The following is a 26,549-nucleotide window of genomic DNA, read 5'->3' on the forward strand; positions in this document are numbered from 1 at the left end:
CGGACGCTGCAATAAAAAGTTCATAATATTTTACCCGCCCTTTTGACAATTTCCGTTTCGAGTCTTTATATATGTTTTATAAGACTATTTGGTCGGCGTGCGACCAGACCGAACCAAGCGCCATTTTCTTGAAAATTGAGTTATTGACACCAGTGGATGTGAAAACTAGTAATCTATCTGCTCGAAATAATGTTTTTGGCGCTTGGTTCGGTTTGGCTGCACGCCGACCATTTAGTCCCTAGATAAGTAATGTCGCCCATGTACCGCTAATTGAGGACAATCATATTATAAAAGAGATCCCGAGCACTAGAGTCGATTTTTCGCGACCATCGAAAAATGAAAACAAATGGTTCGTCTAGCTGTATCCGAAGCAGAGTTTCGATGTTAAAATTATTTGTAAGATTGTGAATATTCATTCTATATTGAATAAATGCTTATGCTTTTTCCGATTTTTTAAGGCTTTACTTCCTTAATCCACTTCGCTATTGTTGATCGTTGCTACACAGTATGTAAATAAGTTTGACATTACTTGCCCAGCAGATCAACTTTATACGTGACCTGTTAAAAACCAGCGATGCCAACGACATTTCTCATTACATTATTTAGTACCCAACTAAATAATCTCATGTGTTTCAAGAACAAAAATAAATCTGGCAACATTCGCATATTATGAACATTTCAGCGACCGCTAACATGATATGTAAACAGCTGGGATACTAAGAAAAATACATATTATTTTACCTATTGGTGTTATCTGGAGTTATTGCGTTATGAATGGATTGGTTGGGTTCAATGGATATTGTGTAAAGGAGTGTCATCGTTCAATAATTGGTTTCCTCATATAAAGTTTTTTTAATTATAATATAATGAAAGCCTGCGAAGATATTCGAGCTCGTCTTTTGTTTCTATTAGAGAGATTCAGCATAAATATCATCTTGTATTGTACTGCGAATTGGTAAACCTCTTAACTTTATTTTTTCGCTATTTTACTGTCTAAACTTATGCCTATGCTTGGCTTGGAAGATTTGAGCAACATTACCTATTCTATGCAACTAGAACAGGACGCAAAATTGAACGACTAATAGTAATTGACTGTTCAGTGCAGTAAAATCTAGCAACGACTTATTAAAAATATCTCATTTGAGTCACTCTCTCTCTCGCTCGCTTACCCACCACGCGACCGTGGTCTGTCTTTTGTATCTGGTCAGGAATACTGGACCCCAGCAGAGCACCCGTGGGTCATTCTGAACTCGGCATATATCATACCTAAAAAAGGAGGGAGGGCGTGGAGGTTTTTTTGAATCATTGTAAAAGCCAACTTGAACCGGTGAAAAACCGGTCGAAAAATGTGTAATGTAGTAAGCGGAAAACCATGTAAACGAATAGCGATGAATTCAAATGTGAACGTTATTCGAAAAATGCTAATCAACTGTGATTGGTTTGTTGAAAACTTGCATGGAAGTGTGCAGCGCATGTACAGCAACTTTTCTAGAGCAGCTGGTTTTGGTCTATATAAATAAATATAAAATATGTGCTTCCATTTTTCGTGTATCTAACAATGGGAATCGAATTTTTTACTACACTTTTTCGACGCGTTTTAGTTTTTCTAATCAAAATTCTTGATATTTTCTTCAGTTAAAAATAATCCAATCACGAGCGATGTGATCTATAAATTTTCATAAGATTACTTGACAAATTTCGCGTTTGAAGTAGTTTGCGCGGAACGTTAGCGTATTAAGAGCAGCACAACTGCAGTAACATTGGTTCCTGGTGTCTTGGTTAGATTGTATTTTTCGACTGTTGGTTTTAATACATGCTTTCCCAGTACTTTCCTATGCACCTTTTTTCACTCATTTTTATACATTGTCCGTAATGGTAAGCAATAAATTAGTTAATTAATTTTATATTGATTTTGATTGGAACAATCCAGAAAAATCCAAGTTAACATAAAACGTATTTTTCGTTAAAACACGAACAGTATGTAACAGGCAGTTTAACATAAAGTATTTTGCTTTAAAGAAGCGAACAACATGAATAAATAAATCGATAGAAAACTCTCGCAGTAACTTCTATGTCATGAAATAAAACACAAGATGCGCTGTTAAACCTCAATATAACAAGCTACCATAACCTTAACGAACACCGAAACAAACAAAAAATGAATACGATATCAGTGTGTAACGCACTATGCACGGTATTGAAATCATGTCCAATAATCAACAGTACCGGAATTATTTGCACAATTAGATACATGTATTGTAGGTATAAGCAATTGAAGAGGAATGGTGCTCATTTTGCACTCAATTCGCTTCTATTTGGCTTATTTATAAACGGTAACATTTATCTCTATCCTCCACACATCCGTTATCAATCATGAAAAATGCAAAGGCCAAACCTGCGAAAAGAAAGGAAGTGTGTATCGATTTCGACGGAATTCAATTGCATATCTGCTGTGTACACAGCACATAAAAGGAAAACACAAAACTTTCAGATTCCTTAGCAGAACTAAAAAAAATATTTAAATTAAACGCATTGCTTTACGCACCTACTACGTGATACTGAATGAAAGAAATCTGTTTTTTTTGGCAGTTTCCGCTTAGCTATGCTATGACGTGCATTTCGGCACTTATACAAGTGCATGAGGGTACTACATGTTCAGTTACTACGTGTTACAAAGTATACTCTTTACAGTTACTGATTAGTTTGAGTATTTTTCTACGTTACAATTGTTAGCACTTGCCTACTCACGAGGTGAGAGATACACTTATGAATGAGTCGTTAGACAGTTTTTGTGTTAGTTTGTAGAACATGTCGACTAAAAACTAATACGGCTGATAAGGCAGTTCTATGACGACTTGTCGGTTCTTACCACCGTCGGTACGTTAGATTAGAGTTTGATTTCGGATAATTTCCTGTAGAATGAAATTTGTTTTTTAAATGTAAAATTGGCAGTGTTACAATTTGCAACAAAATCTGAGACGATAAAATCGTGGATTCACTGTAATAGCGGTTTTTTATTCTACCGATTGTTGCATTACAAGTTTCACAAGAAACTAAGAGAAAATTCATGTTTACCGAGATTTTAAATAAAAACTAAATGAACTAAATATTATATAATAAAATTCGACGAATTCAAAAATTGACCGAATATTCGGCGTCCAAATATTTGGTGCATCTCAAATAACAATCCTGGTCAACACATGTTTTGCCATAGAGCTCAGACTCAAAAAATATCGAAGATTATAGTTTTTCAACTTTTCCTGTGAATTCTGGTGGGCCGCAAAATAAGCCTCCGTAATTCGAGTGTACCAACCTAAGAAAAACGCTCTCTAATTATTTTCCGAATTTTGTTTGGAAACGGTATCCCTTCTGTTAGATAACAGCTCGACCAGATCGGTTCTGCATAAAATATTGCTGGTGTAAAAATTTGTTTGTAAATCAAAGGATTATTCTTTGGAAAATACTGTACCAAACCAAGCAACATAACTAAGCAAAATATGTTGAACAGATGTAATCAACATGTAAAACAAGCTTGAAGAAAAAAACTTATGAACCAAGAAAAATTGCGTTTATCGTACGTGGCATCAAGAAAGAAGTGCTCGCTAATAAATATGACCCAAAAGCATAAGCTTTAATTTACTTCTCAGTTCATAGCAGTATAAGATAATAGTTTGCTGCTATAGATCCTGTGACTGAAAAAGTAGTAGAAAAATACTCAAAGCAGTTATCGGTTAAATAGGCGCTGTGTGGGTTACTTGCCATAAGAAATTATGCAATGTTATAGTAGATTGAAAAGAAAAACAAAAAAAAAAAACAAAAAGATACTAGCGTTAAGAAAAACTAACAACTTACCACTATTGTGCCAATAGTACAGGGCAGCAAGCACGAACAAGTGCCACCAGTTGTGCGAATGGCCAATGTAGTCTACTTTACCAACGAACCAGCGTTCCGGTATCCTTGTGACGTAGATCAAGAAGGCGGTACCCGTCAGCAGGTACATCATCATTACGCGTGGAATGAATAACTGCAACACAAACATGAAAATTCGAGGTCAGTGCATTGTAGATGGTATGCATGAAAAGAATAAAAACACCAAAAAGCGCACGGTGCGTTGAATACTAAATTATGTCCAGTGTCGATGAGCTTGACATTAGACTTGAAGTGCGAAATTATGCAACATGACTTGCGCCCACAGTGTAGTTGCAAGTATACTCTTGGAATTTCTTTCCCAAGGTCTATCGATCACATAAATAATGGAGGATAGCGCATAGAAACATTCGGCGCGCATTCAAAAATTGGAAGCCATAAAAGATGCTACCAGAGTGGTTACTTAATAGTTTGTTCACATATGTGCGCACGTTCGCCGGGTGGCGATGATTGGATTTGAAGGCGTGCAGCTCACCTTGACCATGGTACTTTCTGCACCTCCCATTACTATGTACCAATGCAGTGTTGGTACCACACCGTATGCTGCCCACGCAACGAAGGCCATCATCTTGACGTTGGAATTTACTTTCAGGCGGGGAATCTGCAACACCATAGCTACGGTGAAGATAACACCGATGGTAATGATGTAAAAGTTCCGAAGCGCCTAAAAATAGATATTGTTAATAGTTGATAAATCACTTTATTCCACAAAATACAAACCGCATTGCACCAGAAGGCATAGTAAATTCCACTGATGAAAATGGCCAATAGGGACAGTGCAATTCCAAAGAGATCGTATGCCAGGAAACACTCATAGCTTTGTTCCGATTTACAGGAGAAAGTATGGTAAATGGAAGACAAGATCATACAAACCTGAGGAAATGACGTTAGTTATTGTTATTGGTCATTAGGGAACAACATTGAAACTCACTTGAAAGCATACGAGCAATGAACCAACTATTAACTTGTCGACCATGCTCGCATGCATTTCCAGCAGCATAATATCCGAATAGGTTAACCCGATGAACAGAAACCAGCCGAAAATGTGGCTCCAGATGTTGATAGTTTCGTTCGTCCACCAGAAGATGCTCTCCAGGCAGAGCTTGGTAGAGAGAATCGTTCGGTAGCCTGTTCGGATGAACGGGTTGAATTGGAGGTGTTTTGGGGCGTCATCGTAGCTGAGTAACTGGCGTTGCTTGTAGTACGAGACGGTCTGCTTGCCGCAGTTCAACTCGGCCGGGTTCGAGTTCCGGTTCGTGCTGTCACAGCATCCATTACCGAGCTGACAGGTATGATGGGAGGGACTGTCATTACCGTTTGCTAGCTTATTGAATGTACCAATCGATGATGTCGTCGTGCTGGTGGCACATGTGATAGGACTTTTCTCGCTTTCTTCGAAAGTGGGCAGAAACTCCTCCTGTGCAATGTTCTGAAAATAATAATAATAATAATATAAAAACTTTGAGTTATTTTGGTGCATTGCTTGAAGTTCTGAAACAATTGAGCAGATACGAAAAATGGCGTAATTGAACATAAGATACCCTTTCCTGGCGTTTGTCACTGGCTCGAATTACTGGAATGCATGATTGCACTTCAAGTGTAGTGAAAAACAGAATCACAGGTGGTGTAAACGTAAACCTCGTATACTAAGTAACAGTGAAATAGCTGAGGAATTTTGTTATGTAGAAAATGCTTGCATTACACTGGTCGACCTAAGTAAGTAAGTACACTGGTCGACAAAAGCGAAAAAAGTGCTGTCCCAAAACTAGAAATAGCTGCTTTAGAAAGATTATAGTTTGTTAACCATTCCTGTGCAATTTGGTGCCCCGAACCGCAACTTACGTCGCTTCAATGTTATGTTTACGAGAAAACTCATTTAAGTCTCTGAAAAAAATGATAGTGGCTGGGGGCACCAAAATTCACAGGAATGGCTAAAAACCAATAATCTTACATTTTTTTCTAGTTTGAACTTTAGGATCACACCTGTGTTAATCAATGTTATCGTCTCGTGGACTAAAATGTTAAGACCCGCATTTTTTTGGAATTTAAGGTTATTCCTCTCTTTATAACTGAAATTTTCGGAAATAAATTACTTGGAGAATTTGAATTTGAAATGAATCCAAACAAGATAGTAGAAATAAAGAACAACAAATTTTAAGGTAGGGATATCGAATGAAACATTTCAAGTAAATAGAGTTTTGTTTTAGGCTGACGATAGCATAAAACTGCTTTCAAATCAAAACGACTTTGGCAAAAAAAAAAAGACAGAACTGGCTCAGCAGCTGATTTAACTTGAGACTGTATTGCTATGACAAACGATAAAATTTCATATATGATTCAACAAAATGAATGAGAAACAAAAAAAAATATCCATTTATTGAAAGTAAAAGAAAACTGTACAAAATTGAGAGTCGTGAAGAAAATGATACAAATAACAATTTGCAGATAATCGAGACAAATCAGAGATGACAAAAAAAAAACTGCACAAAAATCAATTTCAAATGCGAAAATCATTTGGTTTCGACTGTGTGACTTCGCAAAGAAAGTAGCGGAAGGCGGGCCAAAGTAATGGACAAAAAAAAACCTTAGAACGAATGTTAAAAGAAAATTTTGATTTCATTTCTCCAAAGACACCTTGTCGATGGAATTATTCCACCAAAAACACAAACGTTTCTGAACAACCGCTTGACGCCAGCGGGGGCCTAGTGTGGTTGGTAACGTCTCCGCCAACCACGCTCGACGCCTGGGTTCGAATCCCACCGCCGACATAGGTGTCGATGGTTGTGAGGTGGCGTGATCCACTCACAACCAACCCAACTGGTCTAGATTCAATCCTAGCCGACACCGAGAGATTTTCTGAGGCGAAAAAATCTCTGGGATCACGCCTTCCATCGCATGAGGAAGTAAAGCCGTTGGCGCCGGTCCGTTAATAAACAGGTCGTGAGTTAGGGTCCTGTGTGTGGAGTCGCCTCCCTGGGCGTCGGTGATTGGCCACAACAGTGGCGGAACTAGACCGACGGAAAATAAGCGAGAATAAAAAAAAAACCGCTTGACGCCATTTGTACCCAAAAAACGCAATACTTAACGAATCTAGGGAAAAGGTATTTCTGGAGAAAAACCTGTTTTCCGGATCCCAGGAGCAGAAATAAATCCCAGGATTCCCAAACTCATCGCAAAATGTTTAATGATTCCCGATCAGAAGAGCATAACTAAAAAATTACAAAATTTTACCAACGCGAGATACAAATAACATATTTTGATACAATTTCGTATTTTTTCATATAATTTTGGTAACAAAATTGAATCTGAATGAGTTATAATAACAGAACCTGAAATGAAGTAGTTCTGAAACAAGTCTAACTAATTTTCGTCTCTATCAAAACCTGTTGTTTCTAACAATGTTTGTTATTATACTGTTCTATATACTATCTTATTTTGTTGGAAAGCTGATACATTAGCAACAAATTTTGATATGTGTTTGATATTAGTAGAATTATTTCTTTTATAATTTCTGTTATTTTACACTTAACGGGATCAAATTGGAAACACAGCCTGTAAGGTTTTTTCCGTAACAAACTAACAGCTTCTGTTACATTTTTGTTTTTTCTTTCTGATCGGGTTGACTACAGCTTTCCTAACAAGAGTGTAACTAAACAGAGCACGCTATCAAAACGCAAAGCTGACATCATCAAACATTCCGGCACCCATATGGTAGAAACGCAATCGGCCATCAAAAAAAAAAATGTTTTGTCTTGGTTTCATTCTGTCAAAATTTCTTCCTTTCATCAGAAGTGACTCGGTTCCATTCCCAGTTTCTAAGACAGGCTTGTAAATGGTCTACACTTTTGTTTGATTCGCTTCTTTAGTGTGCGTCGCGGTGGGCTCTCGCTCGTAAATGTAGAACGACCATCGGCTCTCGCGCATAGAAAAATGGTCGAATCACACTTGCGTATCGAAGAAATGCACATTGTCGTTCGTTCGGCGATTGTTATTTTGGTTTATTCCTGTCTACTTTATTTTATTTCTGTTGAGCAATAATATTACAAATTCAATCATATAAATAATTTCCCGAACATCCGCACACAACGTGCGTAGTTCTCATTTCTAAAAAAAAGTGAAAATAGGTTTAGGGAAAAAAAGCGTCGTGGTGGCATGTTTGTTCAAGAATGTATTTAGACAGCGTGCCTTCCCGAAAAAAAAAATTTACGATGTATTTTGGGGTGAGAACAGTAAATGGACAATATTTTTTATTGCAACCATAAAAAACATGGTATTTTTACTGTAAGCTTGCGAACGTTTCTTGCTATTACCATGTTTTCACAATGGTTTTTGTTGTTGAGTCTACCACCGACAGTAATTTTACCATGAAAAACATTGTAAGTGACTTCTAAATGTATGGGAAAAGTGCCTGGAAAAATGCTGTTAAGATACATAACAACCCCCCTGTTTCATGGCAAAAAGGCAGAAACAATGTTTTTTATTGTTCTGGACAATGATGTTTAATGTAAAAATGATGTATTTACAATGAAAAACATTATGGTAAAACTATGTACAATTACAGCATCTTTTAAAGTATTTTTGATGTTATTTTTTTCGGGTTGCTACCGCCAGAAGCAAAAGAAGACGATTATCGCAGTGAAAAGTTGTTCTACAGTGACCATTTACAAGCCGGTTCTCAGGTTATGGACATAAAATTGTAAACTGACTGATTTCTATTAAGTGTTGGAGAGTCGCTCAATCGATTATTTTTTTGGATTTTTTGCTGTACAAAAGTAGAGTAAGGTACGGCTTAAGCAGCCGAAAAAACGGTTCTCAAACTCCTTAATTTTGATCAGTATCGATAATTTCAGTAACGAAAACAAAAACTCTGAGTAACTAGCTGTCTTACGAATACACAAAATATCGACAATATCGTTCAACGCAGAAAAATCTTTGAATGGACATCAATCGCAAAAAAACAACCAAAATGGTAGCCATTCAGGCACCATTTAGATGCTGAAGAAAATGCATTGCAGAACAGATGCAAACTGCTTAAAATAGGTTCGGGATGCTTGAAATAGTGCTCCTCGTTTGGGAAGTTTAAATGATTAACGGTTGTATCAAAAAATGGATAAAATTGCCGATTTTTCATAGGTTTACCTTCACACGCACTGACGAAACTACCCATGAAGCATCGAACCTAGTAACCCATAAGTCTGTAGAATAAAGGTGGAAGAGATTGTGTATGAGGTGCGACCGTAAGCTTAACGAAGAACTACGACAGCCAACCAATTTAATGAAGTGAAGCGGTAAATTTCAGTACTCTCTCTTGTTTAAAACCTGACTGGACTAAAGAGGAGCGTTGAATAATTGCCCTGAAGTCATTCGAAAAAAAAGTTTAAGTTTGGTGGAACAACAATGTTGTGAGTCACAACATTGTTGTTTCATCAAACTTGAACTTGTAATTGACAGAATGGAAGAGAACATATCAGTCACAACTTGTGACTGATATGTTCTCTTCCATTCTGTCAATTACAAGGCTTCTTCTCCACTGGGAGTTCTCGCAAAAGCCTGGTATAAAAGGTAGCAAACAGAAAGTCACCATCATTCATCAGCATGTGGATGATAGGGTCTGGTCGTGGCAAAGAAGAAGGTTTATCTCGTGCTGGGCTCTCATTTCCGGTAGGCCGAATGCATCATGTGCAGTTCCAAGAAAAGAGCTCTATTACTGGAGCACCCGTGTGTCTGTAGGTTGTTAACTTAAACGCTTAAACGCTAAAAATGGTAGAAAGTGCTATCGTGATAATAACAGAACGAGTATCATCGTACGTCATATGCAAATGTCAATCCGCAATGACCGGTATGGTAATTTAACAAACTTCTTAGCGCTTTTTAGCGCCCCAAAAGCATTTGATTGTGAAGTAGTTGATATTTTGCTGCCACACTCGTATTGTACACTAGCTTTTCGTCTTATTTTTACTTTGCTATTGCTGCCAGTCCAGCTATTGAAAACGACAAAGAAATGATTCGTTTTCTCGTCCATTCTGTCGTCTGCGAAACTTCTGGTCGACTGAGAATTTCCCTCGAAAAGTTATATTTTCCATAATATCGTCTGAGTTGCTTCGTCTCCACCGAGAGTTTTGCTTGATAAATTAGTTTTGTTTTCAGGCCTAATTGGTCGGAATATGCGATTAAAAAGACTACAAATTTGCAATAGTACAATTGCTAGCATCACCGGATCAAAATTGTTCGCATTTTGGTGGATACCAAATACCATACCAAATTTCCCAGTCAACTGTTACAAGAATGAAGGGAATCCGATGGAAACTGACTGAGTGTTGAGCATTTGAAAGCGGACCATTATCAAGATGCTTTCGATGTTTTCGGTTCTTCAATTTGTACCCCAATATGTTGCCTTAAGACGTAATTCTACGTCTAAATTGGACAGCTCTATCAATCGAACTCTAAGCGCGATGGCGAAAACAATGAAGCTACTCCGTTCAGAAATGTGAGCGTTCAAAGAACGGTACCCCGCCGTGTCGAAAATTGATATCGTGTGGCATTTTGTGAACGCCGGATACGCCCCTTTCGGCATCTACAACATAATGGCACTATTGGACAACAATCAGAGTATCGAAAGAAAGTCCGGTTTCGGGTGGCCGGCGAACCTGAACGACAAGAAGCTCCAAAAGATGCTGAATAGGAAGACTGAAGGAAAAGTGGCTATATCGCTGCGTGGATGCGTTAATGGCAACGACTGGCAGGGCACTTCGTATGTTATTTACCTCTCGAAGGAGGAGCTCTGAGGTGAAGTTCTGGCCGTGAACGGAGTGCCTGCCGGAAGATGCATCGTTCATCAAGAAATACCATAAGGACGAAGACGTGGTATCCTGGCATCGAGAATTTCTGGGCAAATCTGGAGTGTTAGATCTACTACAACAATTTTGTCGCGTAAACTGAGGAGGAGTTGATGTTATGTTTAAAACGAAAAAGTAACTCGAAAACGCCCACACGCATGTTTCCCTGCGCCATGGCGAATGTTCCGGTTAACTACCGAAAGGCCACTCGCAAGGGCGTAGGTTTATTTTTGCATGTAAGCTAAAATAATTACCTTCCATGGAATATTTATCAAACTCAATTGTCTTGACTTTTGTTATCATCATTCAAAAAAAGTCCATTTTTAATGCAAATATTATTGTTAGAGTTTACTAAATCAGTTTTATAATTCGAAAATCAGTGCTGACGAAAAAACGTTAACAAATTGATATACTTATGTTATGTATCATCATGAGAAATAAATTCGTTTTTCTTCAGGTACATCCGTTTCTTTTTCGACAGTAGTAGATAAAATCTAAGTTTTTAGTTGTCTCCCGTTATTATGAACAAAAATCTCTTATCTAATCGGACTATCTCATCTCCATCTTCAAACCATCTTTAATTTAAACGAGAGTTTAATTATGTCTTTAATATCATATTTGTCTGGTTTTGACTACTTTATTGAAAAAAAAAAAAAACAAAATTGAAAACCATTAGTCATATGGAATTATCTATGAACACATTCTAGAAAACTACTAGGTTTTGTACAAACATGATCTTACACATACATTTCTGTTATAAAATCTAATTTTTTGGAACATATTAAAACAACTTTGGAACATATTAATAAACCTCGACAACAAAGTTGTATTTTGAGCATTAAGAGCAATTAAGGTATTTTTTGAAATGCTGAGCTACCTCAATACCTCAATTCTTTCTTAGCCGAGTACTAAATAGATGAACAAATAAACGTTGCAAAATGTCTACCATCGTACCGTAACAAAATTTATCATTCTGATTTACTTCCGGATGCGTGCTTCGCATTTAACAGAGAAAAAAAAGCGGATCAGACAGTATCGGGTGAAAACCTGTCTAGCCAGATCATGTAAAAACAAAACAACTGATTAGCTCTCACGCAGCAAGAATTAAGAGAGGTCGCAGAAGCAGGTTCAATGTGCGATAGTCAATGTCATTTACTTCTACCTACACACATAACGGAACTGGTCATTTAATCTTATTTCCGTTATGCATACCTATAGACTGCAAAGGGTGCCCTAAACGTTAATCCTGTAATTAGGTTAGTACAACTCAAATTAACTAAAACAGCTCATGAAATGGAACAATAGCTACAAGATGTATAATAAAGTTCAACCTGAAGCTTGAATCGAACTATGATGTTACTAGCTCTACCTACTGTTCGTAATTTGGAGATGTCCAACGAAACTGTTGTTAAATCCAGCACTTATAAAACTAGCATTTACTATGTGCTTAATGCCAATTTGCTATAGTAATGTACTTCATTGGAATTACCAGTAATATATTTTTCATTCCAAACATTTTGCTGGTAACATTGTTCTGTTCACTTAAAGTTCGTCACTGAATCCGTTTATTGTACTTACTATACGTAAATATGTTTTAATCCTTTAGTGTTTCATATGTGTAATCAATGTATTCTTGTCCCTCACCATAATTATTGTTGTGCGCTATACGAATACGACTGTGGCATGTATAGTAATCGACAACAACGTGGAATTGGTAACACCCTACTCTACTCACTATGAATGGGTTCTCCACACTAAAACCAGTTATTCTACACCGTGTAGAGTGGCAGCAGTGGAGCGCGGAGCGAATGCATATTGACACTCGCGGAATGAGAAACAACAATTCTTGCAACATCATCTTCTGGCGGCTCTGATCAGGCTATGTACAAACGCTATAGACTGGATCGGAGGAGAGTTGCCGCTATATAGACATTCATAACTTTTTCCTTCTTCTTCTCTCATTAAAAGGAGCCGGTGACAGCACAGCCGACTGTCGCGAATATTATGTAACTAAGCGGTAATGACCAACATTCGAATCCCATGAACCATGATGGAACAACCCTACCTACGGGCTAATGTCCATAGCAGCGGTTTTTCGCAATAAACATTCAATTCAATATCGCTGCAGTGGTTTTCTTTCTCTCTTGGCTTTCTGGATTTTTAGTAAACTGGTAGGTGCGAAGTGAAATCTTGCAACATATCTGAATTCGCTATGGAATCCTTCTTGACGACGATACAGTAAATGCCATGACTGAAATTTTATTAGATTTTCGAATATTATCAATTGACCGTTGGGATAGTTGGGTTTTTAAAGTGTACCTTGAGAAATTTATGCCAAAGTAGAGATTTATTGTTGAACTAAGTTAGATAAAATTATTCGGGGTTGTGGCCAACGCATCACAATTGGTCGAAAAAGATTTTAATACAAACCAAATGATTTTGACCAATGAGTTTCGAAGCTAGTTTGTATTTTAAAACCCCAAAATTTGTTTTGATCGTTTTGTACTGAACATATCTGATCGTTAGATATGGAGCCTTCAATGGTTTGCTCAGTTTCTTCACATAAAACTACCCCTGCTCGTCATAGATCATTATACCTTGTAAAATTTCAACGTTAGCTTATTCGACATTGGCTTCATCTGTCACGCATAACGTTTTTTCCACAGTTTTCGTTTGTTCTGTGAGCAAAGCGAAATAATGCCTGCTGGTGGTGTTTAGTTTAGTGCGCAATACCGTTGCTTAATGTATTCCGCTAAATCGGCCAAGACGGCTAAACTTAGTTTTAATCCAACAGCCAACACCAACTGAAATTGTCATCGTTGCATAGCACAGATTTTATCAACAATCGACACAGTTCTATTGTACAATTAAATACTTTAAAAATGATTGAAACAATTCTGAAACCGTTAGAAGGGTTGAGTCCACGAATGCAATTTTAAACCAAAGTAGAGGTTTATTGTTTTTCTTGTTTCAAGTATACAGCGTTTTAACCTTTGGCTTTAAGGCTTGTTTGTTTTTCGTCCTCCTGTACATGAAATTCGATGCTGGCCTAGCAAGCCTGTCTTCGTATGTTCGAACCACGATTTTTGACCGGATTTTCTGTATTACCGCGTCCTTGGTGTGGATCTTTAAAAGTGGACGTAGTTTCAAACTTTTTCATGCGTTCAAAGCTTGTACCTAACACTTAGTGTGTTTTTCAAAATCAGCATGTCGATGAATTGCATTGGTAGATCCTAACTCTAGTTTAGAAGACTTTGATGATAAATGCGACACGGTAATTTTCATAATACACAACATTGCTCGTTCGTATGAGACTTCGCGATAAACTTTCTGGGCTCTTTACGATCTGATGTCGATCCGTTTTGACGCTCTCACTGCTCTTATCATCTCTTGCTCATCACTCATTAGTTATTAACGGAGATGCAATTTTATTTTCATTACAGCATTCGCGCGTTCTTTTGTGCTATATGCAGAAGTAAGTATTCTGTTCTTGCTTAGCAGGTCAGGGTGTTCAGAGCGAGAGGGAAAAAAGTAACGTAATTGGCGCTTTTTATCGGGAAGACGTTGAAGTGATTGTAGTTTTTTTGTTAAAAACGAACACTGATCAACTGCCGATATAAGCAGGTCGACCCTACCCCGCAAATAAAAAACAAAACACAGTGCGACTATTGAACAGCTTATGCATAGCCAGGTATCGCCTTGTTTTTGTGTTTTTAAATCAAGTATGCAAAAATCCAATATGTTAATAGCAGTGTCCAGTTAATAACAGTTTATGTGGCTTGTTGATAGTTGTGTTCTTTGTCAAGAAGTCTAAACGTTTCTAAACCTAACATAATAGTGTGTTCGTATCACATTTTTTCGAAAAGCTTGTTCTGATTTTTTTGTAGATACACTCAATATAATACGTACGTTATTATAATTCTCGTTCGGTTGCATTTTGCTGCAGTTAGTCTTATACGTTTTCTTCGGCAAGTTTCACCGTTGAACTCCAACACTATTTAGTGTTTATTATTTCACTTTATCTTGAAACTTTTACGTTAACGTAGAAGTAAGAAGCATTCTCGTGTGATGTACAAAAACTAGTATGTTCACAGCATCAGTCGAGTTTCGATATCTTCTGCGCAGTGCTTTCAACTTTGGAGTATCGCGCAAACTTCGGAAACACCTGAGGCCAAGACGATTAATTTCGACACAATTACTTCACCTTCCTGCGGCAGTGCGGCGCGAAAGCAGCTTCGATGATTTCTTTCGCGGTTTATAGGTGAATATACAATAAATGGTATTGTTTAAAATGTATGTTCTGCTTTATGAGCAACTTTTTCGCAATTCCACACTTCCGCCGAACAGCTGAAACTGGCGGTTGCTTTCTGACTCGCGGAACGAATGCCGAATGAGGAACAATCTGACCAGGAAGGTATATCTAGCCTGCAGCTTATACTTTTCTATCAAACTCATACACAAACTGTGCGAACGACTTGTGCTATACGCAAGATTTACGAGTACACCGTGTATATCCTGTACAAAACGATCCCTGTGATGCTGAACGCTAGGTTGTATCGATCGCAGGTCGATACACCTTAAAACGCGAACAAAGACTGACTGGTGCTGTGAGAAGTCAACTTCTCGGTCGTCTGGTCGCGGTTCTGCAGTGCACATGCGGTTGGCGTGAGTTGAATTTCTTGCGCTCTACCTGCTGCTAGTCGGCTTGCAAATCCACCTATGTACTATAACGCTGGGGAGGTGTAAACGAGTAGCCTTGAAAGAACAAAAAATGGATTTTCTCGCTACTCGTAGCGTCCTATCGCTTTAGGGGGTAGAAGCTAGCGGTGAGAATTAAGCCACTTGGTGGTGTTGTCCGCGAGTACCGGAGTAGCAGCGTATGCAAGCATTCTACACCGCGAAATAAACAATAAGCATTTCGAGCATATATCCGTATCCGTAAACTGTTCGGACATTCGAATCGGAAGGGTATTTCGCGCTGAACGTTTGACGAAAACTGCAATTTTCAACATCACTGACCTAGGTTTACTGTGCTATATGATGAAAACTTAGTTTAGGTGACAGCATGCAAAATCAGTCTATAGTGATATGTTCCGAGAATGCCAAATAATAATATCGACATGCTATCAGTTAACTGCAAATAGTAAGCTGATATTCAGGATTTAGCACATTTTTATCGTTTGTGCTGGAAATTTTTCGCCATTGCAATACCTACATACCCATCACAGTTTGCTAAGTTGTCTTTTTGTCGCTAATGCACACGCCAAACTAAAGATGCACTTTTTTAGTTTATTATGAATGTTGATTTATAGTTACGTGCTCAACGTCATTACAACGCGTGATCAAACTTAGGATGTCAAGTGATGGCATAGGATAGGATGTCAAGAATCGTACATTTCACGTTCATTGTACATATTGTGCTACAACTTAGCCCCATTGTATAACTATACGCAGTCGTTTAAGCTTTACGGAAACGGGATAATTTCTTGCCGATACGTAAAATTATTATTATTTTTCATTGAATTTTTGTTTGTTTGAAAGTAAGGGGTTTGTGATGAAGTGAAAAGGGTTGCGCACTAGGGTGTCCCAAAAAAATCGATGCTGAAAAAGTAAAAGTTCTCAGGCCTAAATTGAAAGATAATGTTATTTATAGCATTTTCGTAGAACATTTCGACTTTTAAAAAATTGTTTTCTGGTTGCCCAAACGTGTTTTATGAAAAAACTACATTTTAAAGTTACAGACCCACTCTTTTGCGCTTTTTTCAATTCTGTTCTATTCCTAAATTTTTCCATATTCCATATTCCATATTTTTTTATTTTTGTGGGGTTGATTTTGAATATTTTGCATGGTTCTGTTCAGCATTGCATTTAGTTATTTGACTCCTAGAGCTCATTAAACATCACAGAAAAATTAATTTTTCTAATAATTTTCAGATTAAACCCTTCAAACACAAATGAAAAAATTGATCAAGTACTGAAATTTTCATTGCAAAGCGGGATTTATGTCAAAAATTTACATGAAAAAAGATACTTGATATCTTATCGGGGAGCTGAGACATTGGTATTTTTATATGTGATGGAAAACTACGCATTTTAACAAATATTTAAAATAACTGTTTTATTTTGGGAGATAAAAAATAACAATGTTCAGAAAACAAATGCATTTTTGGATGGCTGATAACTTAGTAGAAGGTTTGAAAATTTGGAAAAATCTGCGAAAAAAGTGAGAACGAAAATTGTGATTTTTAGTGCCCTTTAATAGAAAACTCAATGTTGCTCGTAATATGTAAGAGAAAGAATTTTTATCTCACTCATTGGTGGATTGATCAAACATTTTTCTACATTAAAAGATGCATTTTAGAATATCCTGAAGCTTTTCCGAACATACCTTATGGCTATAATTAACATTCGAACCACTATTTAGGAAATAATTCACACAAACGGCAAAATAAAACACTGTGCAATGGAGATATTGAGCTTTAGTGGCATTTTTGAGAAAATGCATAGTTTTCCATCACATGTGAAAACGCCAATATTTAGATCTCATGTAAAATTTCGTCTTGAATCCCGCTTTGCAATGAAAATCCAGTTCTTGATCAAAACAATTTTTTAAATGTGTTTTGAAAGGTGTTATCTAAATATTATGAGAAAAATTCACTTTTTTGTGATGTTCAATGAGCTCTGTGAGTCAAATAATTGAAAACGATGCTGAACTAAACCGTGTAAAATATTCAAAAACAACCCCTACAAAAATAAAAAAAAATATATGGAAAAACGTAGGAATCGAACAGATTTGGAAAAAGTGCAAGAAAGTGATTTTGTAGCTTGAAAAAGTATTTTTTTCATAAATCACGTTTGGGCAACCTGAAAACAATTTTTTAGAAAGTCGAAATGTTCTACAAAAAAGCTATAAATAACATTATCTTTCAATTTAGGGCTGAGCACCTTGACTTTTTCAACATCGATTTTGTTTGGGACAGCCGACTGCGTACCCTTTTTTAGTATATTTCCAACTAGTCTGTTGTTACTCCTATTTCAATGTGTTTCTGCGATTTAATATGATTTATTACAAATTAATGTGACACATAAACATATGCAACATTGTGTATACCCTGAAAAACTAAAAAAAGAAAAAAGGAAATTTAATGATAAAAACACGCCACATATGTTAAAACTTTGAAAAATCCATCAAACAGAACTAAAGTAATAAGAATTAGAAGAATTGTATGTTAAGCCACAACCGCAAGTTTGGTGTAGAACTACATCAAGCTGTTTGTTACATTACTTGCATTGCTGCATTCGAGAGTGCTCGCAAGTGATAAACTCGAAGCAAACTTCTCTTTTGACGTAGGACTATAATTAACTATAATATAAAGCAGGAAACTTTAGTCCTCTCTCTCCATTTTTTCAATGACTTGTAACTGAATTTCGAAAATACTAATGTATTAGGTGGTATTTGACCACTTTAAGCTCTTTCGCGTAAACTAGAAGACACAATCTTGGATTCCAAAATATCGTCTGGAGTCAGTTTGCGAACGCTGGACATCACTTTGATTCCGAGAATATTCAATTTGGGTGATGTTTCGTTATTTTATGCAGATTTCCGAAAACCGGAAATTGCAATCATGGTTTTCAAAATAGCGTCTGATGTTTATTCACGGCCCTGGGCACCATCTCGGTTCCCGAAATACCCGTATTAGGCGGTATTAATCATGCTGTTTTCAAGGAACCGAAAGTCACCATCTTGAACTTTAAAATATTCATGTTTGGTGGTTTTCGACCATTTCCCAGATTCCCGAAACCGAAAGTCATCACACTGAAATTATAAATGGCGTCTAGCGTCGATTTTCAGGTACTTGATATCATGCTGGCTCTGAAAATACACAAATTGGATATATTTTTAGCCTTGTTTTCAGCTTTGATTGTTCGAATTTGCGTTCAAAACAATGCTCAACATTTTTCAACAGTACAATAGATAGCCTCTTAAAATCATAATTTTCCGCATTTCGATGGATGCATAGCTAGTTTTCCAATCGATTGCTGTAAAAATGAAGGGAATCCGCTGAAAACTGACTAATTTTTAAAAGCATGTGAAAGTGGACAATCTCTCCCAGTTGGTCTCGAGGTACGCCGCTGGCCTAACAAGCCAGTCGTCATAGGTTCGAGTCTCGACTCGGGAGAAACTGTCGGTGTCAGTAGGATCGTCGCGCTAGCCCCGCAATTGTCCTGTACACTAAACAGTTGGCTGCGAAGTCTGTGTATAATAAAAACAGAAGGTCAAACTCCGAATCGGTGTAGCTTTCCTTTGTTTTTTTGAGAGTGGACAATTTTCATGACGCTCTCGATGTTCTCCGTTTTTTTGATTTGCACCCCTATAATGTTGCCGTAAGACTTAATTCTACGTCAAAAAGTAGGATGGTAATAGGCCCTCTAAAAAATAAGTATGATGAAATGTATGACACTCCAACTTTATGTAGAGTATTTAATGGTATTCCCGCGCTCTACAATATTCCCTTCCGTTTATAGCGACAGGAACATGAAAGTTTTCTGGGCAATTTTCGCCCTAACATTCACAATATCGGAAACAAGAACAAACATGCGACGCACAATCGCCCATTCTTTAGCGAGAAATGTTAGCCTACACACCAAATTTTTATTGCTGGAAACCAGCAAAATTTTGCTGATTTTTGGTGTGCTGTATTTCCAGCAATCTGTTCAGCAAAATGAAATTTGCTGATTATTCAGTAATGCTCAATTGCATAAAAGTAACAGATCGTTTGCTGCATGTTCGGTAAAACAAAATACAACTTGCTGGTTGTCAGCTATGACAATTTGCTGTACATTCAGCAAAGCATAAATCAATTTACTGGTTAACCAGTTAGTTCAAGGGAACCATGTTTCCGTCAGGCACCAGCTTCCATCCGCCCATCGGATCATAGCCAAATTACTATTGAACTAGAGATGTATGATTATCATTTCAACCTTTGAGTTCATCTAGCCCAACAGTGACTTAGCTATGGTCCCATATCCGCTATCAGGAGCTTAGCAATGATCCCGTACCAGCTGCACAGCGATTTGGCGCGTTTTACTAATGACAGCTTGACGTAAAATATTTTGACATATCAATTCTTCCGCTGGATTCCAGCAAACATTCATTTACTGTTTTCTGTTCCCCAAATAGATTTGCTGTATTTTCGCGAATCACTGAATCGATTACTGGTTTTCAGTGAATTTATCGATGAAATACTGGTTTACAGCAAAAATAAAATAACTAAACGAAATTCAGTAAATTGTAGAACTGAATTAGAGTAAGCTTTTGAAAAAAATGCTGTGATTCAGTAAACAAGTGGTTTGCTGATACACTTTCAGCAATGTATTTTGCTGAACCATAAAAAGAAGTTTTGTTGTGTAGAGCGCCCACTCGTATAATTAAAATTCAATCTACTCAAATTTTAATAGCCCTTACGCATACACCAACCAAAAGATGTTTCAGGATCATCGAGAAGACATTGTTCATCTAGAAGGCAACCCCTAGAAGTTATTAATTACGCCCTGATTTCAGTCCTTTCCGACCACTGTGCGTCTTACCTTAGAAGTGTGGCATATCGTGAAAAGTGTAAAGGAACTGTGTTCTCTTAAAATGCACGTGACTATCAATCAACGGATTTTAAACCCCAATGTATTGATCGAAAGGTGAAAAATGCCCTGAACTTGTGATTTTATAGTTGACACATGTTTTCAATAAATAAAAATTAATAAAAATAATAAAAATAAAATAAAAATAAAACAAAATAAAAATTAATAAAAAGTTGAGTTGAAAATCAATCATTTTTGGTTTGATTTCGCAACGTTCAACCAATCAAAACATAAACCAAAAATCAATTGGAAAAGTAACAGATAACCAATCACAAGCTCGCTTTGTGTTCGCGATGTTCATTAGATTCATGTTGTAAGTGGCTGCACTTTTTTACAAGTTATGTCATTTCCTCAGTTTCGCAAGACGCAACGAGATTTAATTCCACATGTAATACAAACATACGAACATGAATCTCATTGCGTGTTGGCAAACAGTGGAACTGGTCACGCAGTAAAATAACTCGTTGTATTGTGTTGCAGCTTGGAAGGTAGACAATCAAATACTTCTCGTCGAACTTTTGATTGAAATCGAATTTGGGTTTTGCGTATCTGTAGCGAAATTAGACCACAGTTAGTAATTTGATAAAAAACCACTCATTATGGAGTTGCGGATCACTAATGTCTTCCAAATATGTGTAATATCCTTGAGAAAGGCCGAATCATACAATTGCAAATTTCTTTCAGTTATCACATAAATGCGCCATGATCAGACCGCATTCGATATCCGCACTGAGATAACATCATCCTTTGTCTTATTTGGTTTTTGTTTCAGAGGGACTTCAACCAAAATATCATCTCACTTCGCGATGTTTATTGTAAACCTATGTTGCAAGTGGGTCTGCCTTTTTTTTTCAAGTAGTGTCAGTTACGCAGTTTCGCAAGACGCAAAGAGTTTTTATATCGCATTTGCATCATGATAATATTTTTTTAACCTACAACCTCTATATTGTAATTATATAGTAGAAAAGACTCTACAAGAACTTTCTTGTGATTCACTCTTTAGAGCACGGAGATAAAGGGGGTAGACAAAATTACTGAGACAGGCAAAACTTTATTAATTTTTAAATGGGCAGAACTTCACGAAAAATTAATCAATTTTGACGAAATCGGTTTTATTTCACAGAAAAACTATCCTAGTTTTCTAGTAGGGTGGGGAACGGCTTAAGCAGTACCACCTATTTTAATCAGTCGAAAAAAACAGGCCTCAAACTCCTGAATTTCGATCAATATCGACAATTTCAATGATGGAAACGTAATCTTTGGTTGTCTAGCTCCCTTACGAATATAAGAAATACCGTTAAACCAAAGAAATCTGTGAGCAAACAGCAATTGAAACAAACAACAGCCAACACATTTCGTCTCAATACACAGGCGGTTCCTAAAGCTGCTTAGAATATGTTCCCTACCCTATTTCTTGAAGATTCGACGTGACCAACGGACACCGGAAATGGTTTCGGTTTAATTGATTAATTTTTGGAGATTTAATTATAGCCTTTTGAAATTTGACAAAATTTTGCCTTTCTCAATCATTTTGTCTTCTCCCTGTAGATAAAAAACAATTTAGGTTTACAGCTTAGTAAATAAAAGGTTCACGTTGCGATGTGTTTCAAATGAATTGAGCCCTTTAAATATTTCAATTACTATTATGCATATTCAATTATAGATAGTACACTTTTTCGCTACAATTATACGTTCAAGATTAACATGAACTGAAGTGGCGAATACAGCAATGATGATATGCCATTTTGTTTCAGATTTTGATAGCAATTGTGCGTGTCTGCATGTCATCAGATAACAACACCTTTTTCGTGCATATTGCGGTATATTTTGGTGTGGACTAAAAGTAACTTCTTGGAACAAGCACCATAACAAGAATTGCGCACCTGTGGTAACATGCCTGTCGGGTAGTAACGAGTTGGTAAATATAGCAACGTGCCAAACAGCCAAGTCAAAGCTGCTTTTTGTCTTTACCGTTTTAACACATGGCATACCGTTATATAATTTAGTAGCTCACACGTTCTGTTAACTAGTGTCTATCTAAGTAAGTGATGACTTGGAAACAATCAGTGCGCGTTGAATTATAATAGTGACAAAAATAGTTTATAGAATCTTGATGGCAATTTCGCTGTTGATGTTATGAGATAAGAGCAAAACTCCAATGACATCCTGAGATTAATCTTGATAGGTAATAGAAGGATAAATTACAAGCCATATTTATTTAACACACATTGTATTTGACTAAATGTTTTTTTGCAATTACAACCAAGCTGGATGAGTTCTACTTCTCAACATTAAAGTTTCAATGAATAACACAATCGATGATATAATAAATCATAAATTGTGGATGTTAACTGGCATTCATCACTAGCAAGCAAGGGGGTTTTTACCATCCATCGACTTTCATGACGCTACATTCTGATTTATTTTGATTTTTAAATAATCGAGAAGTTTCGAGAAACTTCAAACCTTTGAACCTGAGAAAGACAGTTTCCGTTCGTTTAGTACTAGAATGAAACAATGTATGTCTTAGTTTTTTGAAAATTGATTGGTAAATTTAGAATTTGGTGAAACTTGAGATTTGGATGCACGTATTCTTACTCAAAACTTGAGTTGTTTGTATAGTCATCATTAGGGTACTTCCTTAGGTTACAGTGATTTAAAAATAATCAAATTCACTTTTATGTTTTGTTCAAATCTTTAACTTTCTACCACTAATTATAAATTGAACAATGTTGGTGTCAAATTTGGGGAAATAAAATAAAATTATAAACAATATCACGATCAGGGCCGACGTCACATTATTTTCCCGAGTGGGTAGTAAGCAATGGAGGGGGATAATTCCGTGTGGGTAAGTACCCACAGAGACATTTTCCGAATGGGTACTACTACCCACACTACCCACATGAACCGCCGGCCCTGATCACGATCACTTGAATAAAAACAATAAAAGCTTTCCAATAGACCGTTGTGGTACTTTGTTCTTACATTACCTTTAAAAGTACTTTAATACTAAATAAATTTGAAGCAAAATTCTATTTTCTCATTCCTTTTTAAACACTAGACTATATTAATTGAATACTCGTACATGGATATTGAATTTTCATGCACCAAAAGTGTTTTTTTCTTCATTTTCTAATAGGGATACAGCATAAAGAATTTTTTTTTTCCTCATCTATTCCGCATAAAGAATTGTAGTATAATAATTATCTAGAACAAAACACGCATTCAATATTTATTTTTTAATCACAGCTTATAACAATTCTGCTACCACTGACTGTTTTAAAAGTGATGCCCGAGGGCCGTTTTCACGCCCTTCAACTCATATTTCAGTATTTTTTACTAGGTATATATTATATGTTTGATATTTGTAACTTTCACTTCGCTCACATTGCCAGGCAAGACAATCTGGTCATGATGAAAAACAACAAGTTTGCAGTTTAAAAACAAAGATTTTACTCATAAATTCGCGACTAATTCATGTTATCCGAAACAACAAACGAACGTACATACTCTACTTTTCCATGACTTTTATAATTTAATTAAAAATCATCAGCTAAGTAAAAGCAAATATGACGCATTTCAATTTCTCAACATGCACTATCTGGTATTCAAATTTAAGAAACCTCAGTGCAAATCCTTCAAATCATAAAACCGCAAATCCAGTGTTGTGAAATGTAGTAGATCTAAAAACCACGGTACCGTTATGTACAAAATGTCTAACGATACACGTCACACCTTTACTCCGCCAAAAACCTCTCCAAAGCGTGCCCTTCAAATATCAACCACAATTCGAACTTTTTTGTTACGACCTTCAACTGCTGCGTTTTGACGCAATGTAGAGGAGAATGGGTTCAACCGACCGTCTGTTCAATAAAGCATGATGGGAACAAATTTTTGGCGTTTTCATGGCATAGTGAGGTTACATTCGGTTGTCGATTAATTTTACGGAATACACTAAGTACGTTTTAGCCCATACCCTGCTGGTTCCGAAATGGGCCGGGCGGTTGGTTGAAAGGTGCAAGTCACATTTTCTGTATCTACGCAGCTCTTGCTTACCTACGCATTGGCCATTTACCCGTGATGTTGATTGATTCTGAGGACTTCGGCGGTCTGTAGAGTGATATTCATCGAAAAAGTTGCCCGTTGAATATATGCTTGTTTGACCTTGGCCTGACCAGAGCGGCTGCTGTTGCCAAATCCGTTATACATACCTATATAGCGAATGTTTGCCCCACCAAGAGAGTAAAAAGCTTGAAAACGAAGGAGAAATAAAATGATCTGTCGACCTTTATAACGGCGGTTCATTTACTCGTGATCGCGCTAGTCGGGGTGTCAATATAGCGGGGTAACAGTCAGCATAATCATAATAATAACATGGATTGGATGTGAAGAGAAACTTGCACTAGCGCTTCCGATTGGTGATGAATTTGATTGAAGTTTTAAAGCCAATAAAGTACATGATGGTCAAGATAACTTGAACAAATTGTAGTAATTTCAAACTTCGAGGTTTTTTTATAGAGCTACTATACATAGGTATTTGCGTGATTTGATTAATACAAACTGAATACAAATAATGTCTTTTACGTATTGACTAAGTTAAGGCACCCACAAAGCTACAAGAAGACCTCCTATGCCACGGTTAATAGGGTATTTATCCATTATTCATCGTATGTATCCATTATTCATCTCGTAAACCACAAAGTTATTGAAAACAAAAAATTTGTCCTATATTTTATTTTATTTTTCACAACGCCTCCATATTCTTTTTATCAATTGAATCCCTACTCCAATATTCGTGCTCTCATGGTCATGAAATTCACCCTATTGTTAATGTTTTTCACAGAAAAATGTTACCTCATAAACATAGTAGTAAGTCACCGAGTTACCGACCGCATAGTTGACGTAGGACTACGATAGTTTTATATTTCATTTTGAGACTACAGGTTCTGTTTGATTTGAGCACGTTTTACTTTTGACACGGTTCAATTTTGGTACACATGTACCAGAAACGAGCGACTATGTTGATCATATATTTTTTTTTTTTCTTTAAACAATTTAAGCTCAGAATCCTCTAAAAGGTATTTTGGTTCTTTATATTGCCGATGCGGATGACCGGAATCGGTAAAACGGTTCTGGAGATATGACCGGAACATGTTCCGGTAATATAACGATTATGAACAAAGCAGTACCAAGAACCGTACTATGCCTCCAATTACTCGGGTGGTCATATCAAGTCTCTGGGTCTTTAAGCCTGTATCAGACTAACCGTTGTAGCGGTTGACCGCTACCGTTCCGTTCCTTTTCGACCAACCAGAGCACAGCGGTCGACCGTCGCTTGTTGTTGTTGTAAAAAATAGAATTATTTCTATTTTTGCCGCCAACCGTTCCCAATGGTTGGCGACTGCTGTCATTGACATGGCGAAGGCAAACGTGCCTCTTCACGACTACACAAAGTCACATATAGAGACTTATCGAATATAAATGTGTGCTTCTCTTTTTGGCACACACGACAGCCAGTCAAAACATTAATAGCACCGGCAACGCTGGTTGGCGATGTCAAATTTCGACCAACGGGATGGAAAAAAAGAAGTTTCATTTTGATCGTGCGCTACTTGTTCTTATAAAAATCTGTGTATTTCGTATGTTACCGCTAGTTCCAGTGTGAGTGGAAAAAAGTTGACCGTTCGTGTCTCCGGAGAAATATAGTCAAACGGTCAGACTCAGCTTTCTTGCTGCTGCAATTGCGGGTTTTTGTCGTGTTCGCGTTGTGTTTGTTTGGCGATGCTGATTCACTTGCAAGTGGGAAATCCAGCGATCAAATTGGACACAAAGTCCAGTCGTCCTCTGGAAGGTATCGACGATGTTCGAGGATGAATCCGGGATTGGAGCACGGCATCGGCGCTGGTATCGGCTGCATGGTCATGTCCTTCGCTATTCGACTAATCCTGATGATGAAAAATGCAAGCCTCCGATCGGGAGCATGAATTTGCAGAAGTGCTGCGTCCAAACTGATATGCTCTCGATTGAGCAAATTATTATTAGAATTTCGACGTTCATCACCGCCGGATGATGTTGAATCGCTGGTGCTAGCAAAGCAAGGCAATACTGCTATTCAGCGGTAGGTTTTCGTGAATATATGGCTTTCACCGG

General features: G+C 37.1%; 1 protein-coding gene across 14 annotated transcripts in view; it reads right to left on the reverse strand.

Moving 5' to 3' along the window:
* Nucleotides 1-842: 842 nt before the first annotated feature.
* The window catches only part of LOC129724666 (progestin and adipoQ receptor family member 3), a 44,296-nt gene continuing 18,589 nt past the window's right edge, over nt 843-26,549 (reverse strand). For 10 of the 14 annotated variants that reach the window (XM_055679811.1, XM_055679802.1, XM_055679747.1 and 7 more), the window contains 5 exons: nt 4,859-5,356; nt 4,648-4,800; nt 4,403-4,591; nt 3,853-4,024; nt 843-2,395 (listed from right to left, as the gene is read on the reverse strand). In XM_055679811.1, coding sequence (XP_055535786.1) covers nt 2,325-2,395; nt 3,853-4,024; nt 4,403-4,591; nt 4,648-4,800; nt 4,859-5,356 — 1,083 coding nt within the window. In that variant the 3' untranslated portion in view covers nt 843-2,324. The other 4 variants (XM_055679851.1, XM_055679858.1, XM_055679755.1 and 1 more) reach the window with 4 other exon arrangements.

This window comes from Wyeomyia smithii, chromosome 1 (genome assembly GCF_029784165.1).
Source record: "Wyeomyia smithii strain HCP4-BCI-WySm-NY-G18 chromosome 1, ASM2978416v1, whole genome shotgun sequence".
In the NCBI taxonomy this organism is placed as follows: Eukaryota; Metazoa; Arthropoda; class Insecta; order Diptera; family Culicidae; genus Wyeomyia; species Wyeomyia smithii.